Genomic DNA, 8,302 nt, shown 5'->3' with positions numbered 1-8,302 from the left:
TACAATTAGAAATGGTAGTAGATAGTTTTTAACTTTCGATGAGTTTGAAAGTTATTAATTTTCTGCAGCTAAAATCTTTGTTTGTATTAATAGCGTCGAGTAAGGCAGTGACTTGTTTAAGACTTCGGATTTTCTAAAGTTTAAAATAAGAAACAGCCTATCTCCGTTTTTTTTAAATAGCGACGTTGAGACAGGTAGTGACTTTTTTAAAATAAGAAACGGCCGTTCTCAATGAGAAGGTAGTGACTTGTTTGAAATAAGAATCGGCTCATCTCAGTTGTTTTTTATTAGCGGCATTAAGAAAGATAGTTACTTGTTTGTAATACTGCAGTAGTTCTGCGGTCAAAAATAAGAAACGTTCATTCTGAGTTGTTAATTAGAAAGTGGTATTGAGGATGGTAGTGACTTGTTCGCGACTGCAGTAGTTCTGGAGTCAAGAGTGAGAAACGGCCTACCTCTACTTCCTTTTTGATTAGCTTCGTTAAGAAAGATAGTTACTTGTTTGTGATTGCAGTAGTTCTGGAATTAATAATAAGAAACATTCGTTCTGAGTTGTTAATTAGAAAGTGGTATTGAGGATGGTAGTGACTTGTTCGCGACTGCAGTAGTTCTGGAGTCAAGAGTGAGAAACAGCCTACCTCTACTTCCTTTTTGATTAGCTTCGTAAAGAAAGATAGTTACTTGTTTGCGGCTGCGGTTGAACTGGAATCAATAATAGGAAACATTCGTTCTAGGTTGTTAATTAGAAAGGGGTATTGAGGATGGTAGTGACTTGTTCGCGACTGCAGTAGTTCTGGAGTCAAGAGTGAGAAACAGCCTACCTCTACTTCCTTTTTGATTAGCTTCGTTAAGAAAGATAGTTACTTGTTTGTGATTGCAGTAGTTCTGGAATTAATAATAAGAAACATTCGTTCTGAGTTGTTAATTAGAAAGTGGTATTGAGGATGGTAGTGACTTGTTGCGACTGCAGTAGTTCTGGAGTCAAAAATAAGAAACGGCCTACCTCTACTGTTTTTGATTAGCTGCGTTAAGGAAGATAGTTTCTTGTTTGCTGTCGCAGTAGTCCTAAAGTAAAATAAGAAACATTCATTCTGTGTTGTTAATAAGAAGCGTTCGAGAAAGGTAATTACTTGTTTGCGACTGCAGTAGTTTTGTGGTCAAAAATAAGAAACGACTTTTCTCAGTTGTTTTTAAATAGTGGCATTGAGTAAGGCAGTGACTTGTTTAGACTTCGGATTTTCTGAAGTTGTTGATAAGAAACTGCTTTTCTCAGTTGTTTCCTGAATAGCGACGTTAGGAATGGTAGTGATTATTTAAATAATAAACGGCCAATCTCAATGAGAAAGGTAGTGATTTGTTTGAAATAAGAAACGGTCCATTTCAATTGTTTTTGAATAACCGCGTTAAGAAAGATTGTTACTTATTTGCGACTGCAGTAGTTCTGGAGCCAAAAATAAGAAGCATTCATTCTGAGTTGTTAATTAGAAAGCGGCATTGAGGACGGTAGTGACTTGTTTGCGATTGCAGTAGTTCTGGAGTCAAGAATAAGAAACGGCCTACCTCTGCTGTTTTTTGAATAACTGCGTTAAGAAAGATAGTGACTTGTTTGCGACTGCAAAATATCTGTAGTTAAAAGTAAGAAACATTTATTCTGAGTTGTTAATTCGAAAGCGGTAACGAGGTTGGTAGTGACTTGTTTGCGACTGCAGTGGTTCTGGAGTCAAAAATAAGAAACAGCCTCCCTCCGTTGTTATTTAGAAAGCGGTAATGAGTAAGGTGGCGAATTATTTGCAGCCTTCTCATTTGTTATTTAAGGATCAACGTAGAGAAATACAGCGACTTGTTTGCGACTCCCGTTTTCTGGAGTTAAGAATAAGATGCAGCGTTTCTCAGTTGTTATTTAAAGATTGGCATAGAGAAAGGTAGCTACTTGTTTGCGACTCTTGTTTTCAGGAGTTTAAGATAGGAAGCAGCCCTTCTCCGTTGTTAATTTAATATAAACTGTGATATTAGTAGCGGATAATTAATAACATTCGAATGATTCGGTTGTTAACAACTGCTTACAGCTTTTTTTGATTGCAATCTACAATAGACGCTATGAAAGGCAGCGGGTAATTTGCGACTACCAAGTTCTTTGGCTGTTAACAATTATTTGCAGCTTCTCATTGAGTTGTAGTTTTTTGCCGAGGACGAGCTAATTAATAATGACTTGGAGAAAGGTAACGAGTGGCTTTGTGTCTGTTGAATATTTCGACGGTTCGTAGCTATTTGTGGCTTGACTCTATGTTAATATTATGTGCTAGGGGCGACTTGTCGTCATCTTACGTATTGAAGATATAAACCTGGTTGATCCTGCCAGTAGTCATACGCTTGTCTCAAAGATTAAGCCATGCATGTCTAAGTATAAACAATTTTGTACTGTGAAACTGCGAATGGCTCATTATATCAGTTATAGTCCACTCGATAGTACCTTACTACTTGGATAACCGTAGTAATTCTAGAGCTAATACATGCATTAATACCCAACTACACAAGGGACGGGTAGCATTTATTAGATTGAAAACCGATCCTGCTATAAGCCGGTATTGTGTTGAGTCTTAATAACTGTGCGGATCGTGCTTTTGCGCGATAGATCGATTGAGTTTCTGCCCTATCAGCTTTGGATGGTAGGATATGGGCCTACCATGGCGTTAACGGGTAACGGGGAATTAGGGTTTGATTCCGGAGAGGGAGCCTTAGAAACGGCTACCACATCCAAGGAAGGCAGCAGGCGCGTAAATTACCCAATCCTGATACAGGGAGGTAGTGACAATAAATAACAATGCTCTGGCTCTTCGAGTCGGGCAATTGGAATGAGTACAATTTAAATCCCTTAACGAGGATCAATTGGAGGGCAAGTCTGGTAAAATAATGGTTTTATTAAGTTAGAGCTCGAAAAGACGAGTTGAATGATATAGAGAACATATACGAGGAATGTTAGTGTGGACACACCAAATTAGTGTGGACCACCCGAAATATAAGTTCTGAGATGTCATATCGGCCGTTTGGAATATAATATTCCAGAGGTCCAAAAAGTATGCGGGTATAAAATATGGGAGGTCTGAGGGTTACCCGAAGGTTTCACGAAGGCCTGGACGAGAGCGGGCCTTTGAGGACCTCATTTTCCAATTTACCTTGGAGCGAGCAGATCAAATCGCACTTAAGCGAAAAAGGTAAGAAAACTGAGAAGCCTTCAAAAGACCATACTAACATACTGGTTTGTATGTGTAGGATGCCAAACTCAATTAACGGCGACGGCAACGGCACGGACACAGGCGCTGCCCTCACGCCAAGGCTTGAAGGGGAGGAGGACCGTTGGGGCCGGGGGAGAGCTGGGCTCGCCACGGCGCCGACATCTGCAGGTCGCTCTGGGTCCTCAGAAAGCCAAGGTCGTGGGGGTAGTGAGCTGGAGCCAAGCCTAGCCAATGAGCCGCAGGAAAGTCTGGAACCGTGTGCGGTTGTGGAGAACGCGGCGGATCACCCTGCTCCAACGGCCGACGTCGGCCGTGGTAGAAAATATCCGGAACGCTGTTACGAGTCTAAGTCCCAGGCCTGATGGGGAGGAGGATCAACGGAGCCAGGAAAGGGCAGAAATCACTACCCCGCCGGTAGTAGATGAACGTTCTGGGTTCCCGGAAATTCGAGGCCAAGGGGGTAGTGAACCAGAACCTAGTCAACCGGAAGAGTCTGACGAAGGTCAGGTTGAAGCCATACAGTGTGGCCCCCTGCCGCAGGAAGAAGGCGGGATGAGTCCAGAATTCGTGATCATTGAAGATAGAGAGGCGTCCATACCGAAGCGCCGTGACGGACGGCCGGACCGGGCGGGGAAGGCAAAAACGCTGGCATCGATAGCTGAAGCGGCCATAATGGATCTAAGGCGAGTTCGTGACCGCCCCAAAAAACGCACTCATGAAGTGACGGAAGAAGAGCTGGAAGAAGCGGGAGAGGCTTACTCGGTCGACGAAGTTCGTGCCATGACTGGACGGCAAAATCGAGGCACCGAAGAAATCCCGCAGTACTTTTACGCGGTTGAGTGGATGGATGGGACGCGGACTTGGCAATCTCGAGAAGACTGCGCAGGGGCCCCCGAGTGGATGGATCTGATCGATGGGTGGTACGCGCATAAAGACCGAAGCCAACAAGAGGGAAAGGAGCCAAAATCGCTCCAGCGGTATCTATCTGCATCGCAGAAGTACTTAACCGTGGGAAAAAATTCTCAATTCGACTGCGTGTACCAAGCAGTACACACCGCAGTCCAGTTGGTCACCCCGGAGTTTGAGGACGCATATTTGGCGGCCCAGAAAAAACACCAGAAAACGGTCGGGAAGAAATTGGAGAAGAAGAAAGGGCTGACCAAGCTGGATACGAGCGAGTTCTTCAACTACTTGATCAGCCGGAAGGTAGGCTGGGGAGTACATATCCGCAAAAACCAATACAAAGGAGAATTTACTGGGTATTGCGGAGTGGCTCATTGCCTGAGAGGAGTCGGAGTGTACCTCGTGGCGGTTCTGGATAAGTTGCGTCAAGGGCACTGCTTCGTCGTCACGGCCGAAGGTGAGGCTGGAAACATGGAGATTGAGGCCCACGACGGAAACATGGTGACTGGACTTGGAGATCTAGAGTTTGAGGCAATTCTCTGGGTGCGCAGGGTGAGTCGGACCGCGAAACCAGGGGTGGACAAGGCGGAAGAGGAGGGAAGCGAATCCGTGCCATTCCGCACGCAGCCGAAGGCCAAGAAGATGACCCCTCGCGTGGTGAAGAAGGCAAAGATTGATGAAGCGGCGGGGCAAGACGACTTGCGGGACCCCTAATGCGAGTTGAAGAGTCAACGGTACCAGAGTAGGGTAGCACAAACACATTAAGTTGAATGTAGCGTTCCCGTGACCGAAAAACTCTAGATCCGTAGTAGGAAATACTTCAAAAGCAGACATCAACCAGCGCTAGGAAGCGTGTCTTCCGGTGGCATTGGATTTGGTAAAGGAAGCCACAATTCGCACAGGGAGGAGAGGCGGGGGACCTCACCCTGGCGCAACCGCCCGAGATGGAGGCGAGCGTAAGCCATAGTCCTTTGAAGGACAAATGTGGAATCGGACGCCGTCCCATTCCACATACAATCGTTTCGATGGAGCCAAACCACATACAGGACGCTGCACCGAAGCACGTTGAAGACTCGGAGAAGATTGTGTGACTTATGCAGAGAAATCGCGGAGTCCGTGAACAATAGCCCTTGGAGGTAAACCACCGCTGCCCATGTTACATCACCCGCGACAAGATCTCGAAAAGGAGTGAGAACAGCGTCCCATGCAGCTTGCGCGATAGGGCATACCCAGAAGAGATGTTGGGCGTCCTCGACGACCCCGCAACCGTGAACACAGAGAATATCACTGGTTCGGTGGCGATACTTCAGCCGAACGTTGAGCCCGTTGTGTTGTAACCGGTACTTGATGTCTGCAAGAACAGGCAACAGGTCACGATCCAGAGAACGTTCCCGGCGCCAGAGTACAGTCCAATCCGGCTCTGAAGCAATACCGAGGGAGAAATGGGAAAGGCGTGTAATGGCCGGGAGGCGATGAAGGATGTGGTAAAACTCATGGTTACGACCGTGAAGAAAGTCGACTCCTCTGAAAGACCACCCGTGAGCCGCAGCACAGAGATCAGCAGGCCGGTGCGGGCCTTGTGACGGCGTGGAGCCCAAGGGGAGATTCAGGAGGCGGCCGACCTGGCGGGCGAAGAAACCAGCCGCTGCCGACCTTTTAGCGGGAGAAGGGAAGGAGGTGTTTTCCAAAATCTCCACGCAAAGCGAAGGTGTTGGAAACGAACCATGACGGTCCACAAAATCTTGCAGGCGGACATAGCCTTTGTCATAGAAACGAGACGCATTGCTCGACGCTCGACCCGTAAGAGCACCCCGCGCGTTAGCCCGTAGAAAGTGGTTTTGCCAGTATGGCATCTCCGCAATCACCCAATCAAAGTTGCACAGGGCACAGTATTCCGACACCAATGAATGCCAGACGCGAAGAGGTTCAATCCAGAAAGGAGCCAAGCCGAGCCAGGGCTCTTGGACAGTGAGACCTCGGGGGATTGGTGCATAGAGAATATCGAAACCGGACCCACCACCGAAAAGAGGTCCAGAAAATAGAGAGAACGCCGGAAAGAACCAGCGTGGGACCGTATGAGTTGTTGTAGCCACCGACATGGCGTCCCGGAGGGAGCAAAGCTGCAGAGAGTGGCTAAAAGAAATAGTCTCAGGAAGGCCAAGCCCTCCCCGAGATGTAGGCCAATACAACCAAGCCTCCGCCATCGGCCCAGCAAAACCATGAGAGTCGGAAATCGCTTTCTTGAAAAGGAAGGCCTTGCATAAGAACTTCACGCGCTGAGCGACGTCAGCTGGGACACGGGTCACCGCAGCTGTGTACCAGAGGAGAGGCAACACAATCGACCTAAGGATTGCCGCTCGCCCCCGAAGGGTCCGAGCCCGATAGCGCCAAAGTTTACATCGGGTAGCCATGGCATCTAGAAGCCGCGGGAACCTCGAACTAGACGGCAGTGATGGGCTCATGGAAAGACCGAGAAGGCGGACGGAACCATCATCAGAAACCACAGCCCACCCATCGTCTTCTAGCACCCGACGTGTAGTCGGATGTAATGGCGTGAACGGAAAGAGATATGTCTTCCGGACATTCAGGTTGAGGCCCGCCGCGGCTGCGTATACTCGAACCGCGGCAACAAAAGCGGGGGCGGTATTGATGTCACGCAAAAGGCCCGTACAGTCATCCGCGAATGCTAGAAGGTGGTGCGGGACCGGGTCTCCCGGGACCGTGAGCCCTAAGGAGCCCGTCCTTGCCCGAAGGTAACAGAGCATAGGCTCAATGAAGAGAACGAAAAGAGCCGGAGAAAGAGGGTCACCTTGGCGGACACCACATCCTAACTCAAAGAAGCTGCTAGCGGTCCCATTCACAAGGACCCTAAGGAGCGTCCCGCGAAAGAAGGTGAGGACCCAATCACAGAACACGTCCCCAAAGCCAAGATGTCGTAAGACCAACAACAACGCCGGCCAGAGAACGCTATCGAATGCCTTGGCAAAATCAAGAAGGACAGCTCCAGAGCCCGACCAACCCATACGCTTGGCCAGAGTTTGAAGGTCCTGAAAGCGAAGTAAAGCGTGACGGATGGACCGGCCTTTAATGAACCCGGTTTGGTCAGAATGGAGAAGAAGAGGAAGCACTTCCCGGAGCCGCCAAGCCAAAATCTTCGGTCCAAACTTGGCATCGTGGTTTAATACCGTGATAGGCCGATAGTTGCTGGGAAGGCTACGATCTCCCCCCTTGAAAAGCAGAGATATGTAAGCCTGGCGTTGGGACTGGGACATCCTCCGACGTTCGAAGTTGTAAGCATAGACTAGTTCATAAACCTGCGCCCACCGTGACGGGGAGAGCTGGTAGTATTCTGCCGGAAGACCATCAAACCCAGCGGAGCGACCTTTAGGAGAGTTACGGATGGCCCAATAGAAGTCGTGAGCGGTAAGCGGTGCGTCCAACGCCAGACGCTGGGCAGCCGAAAGCCGAGCAGTCGTATGGTGAAGCATGCCCTGTAGAGCAACAGGATCGTAATGGCGTCGAGAGACCGAGCGAGAAAGGTCACGGGACGGAGACTGGAAAAGAGAACCCCAGTAGTGGCGGTGGGACTCGGCCATCGCAGCAGGTTCCGAAGTTGAGGAACCGTCAGGCCGAGTGACAGACGGTATTAGCACCCGGTGGGCGGTGGGAACGGGTGAGCGAAAGAAATACGCGGACCCCTGTTCGCCTTCCGAGATGTCCCGATCAAACTTGGTCTTTTCGCGGCGACTGGCACGAAGATCCTCAAAGGCCTTAAGCGCCCCTGAGGATGCCGCGACAGACGTTCGAGTAGTCTCTGTGGAGCTAACGGCGTCGAGGGCCTGGGCCATCCGAAGGTCGGCACGTAAATGAGCCGCACGCTCGTCATCATTGGTTCGTAAGCTGCGTTGCATCTCTCGAAGAAATATCCGGTCAGCAGCTTTGTGCTGGTCAACGAGGACCCCAGGGTTGCAGCCAGGAAATAGTCGAATGCGATCAGAAAGGCACTCGAGGGACTTGACTAGCGTGTGACGGACAATAGGGTGATTGAGCAGCCAGCGCGGGCATTTCCACGGGAGACTGCGAGTGATGGGATGAAGGGGAGACGCGAGGTGAAATTCAACTGGAGAATGGTCCTCGTGAAGCCACTTCGTCTCCGTGACATACCG

At 49.1% G+C, this 8,302-nt stretch overlaps 2 protein-coding genes across 2 annotated transcripts in view; both read right to left on the bottom strand.

The window, feature by feature from the left end:
* Window positions 1-4,969: 4,969 nt before the first annotated feature.
* Window positions 4,970-6,547, bottom strand: CCR75_005704 (uncharacterized protein; the record flags this gene model as incomplete). Its single annotated transcript, XM_067963780.1, has 1 exon — window positions 4,970-6,547. One exon carries the CDS (start codon window positions 6,545-6,547, stop codon window positions 4,970-4,972), a length of 1,578 nt encoding a protein of 525 aa, XP_067822041.1.
* Window positions 6,548-7,676: 1,129 nt separating this feature from the next.
* Window positions 7,677-8,302, bottom strand: part of CCR75_005705 (uncharacterized protein) — a gene marked incomplete at both ends in the record, with an annotated part of 764 nt that continues 138 nt past the window's right edge. Inside the window, 2 exon segments of the mRNA XM_067963781.1 lie at window positions 7,677-7,690; window positions 7,705-8,302. The exon segment at window positions 7,705-8,302 is cut by the window's right edge and continues 138 nt beyond it. Of these exon segments, the coding sequence (XP_067822040.1) occupies window positions 7,677-7,690; window positions 7,705-8,302 (612 nt within the window).

The sequence above is a fragment of the Bremia lactucae genome (genome assembly GCF_004359215.1).
Source record: "Bremia lactucae strain SF5 chromosome Unknown BlacSF5_NotPlaced_18_SHOA01000004.1_1233567bp, whole genome shotgun sequence".
In the NCBI taxonomy this organism is placed as follows: Eukaryota; Oomycota; class Peronosporomycetes; order Peronosporales; family Peronosporaceae; genus Bremia; species Bremia lactucae.
The sequence above is the reverse complement of the archived record's forward strand: the minus strand, read 5'-3'. Positions and strand labels throughout refer to the sequence as shown.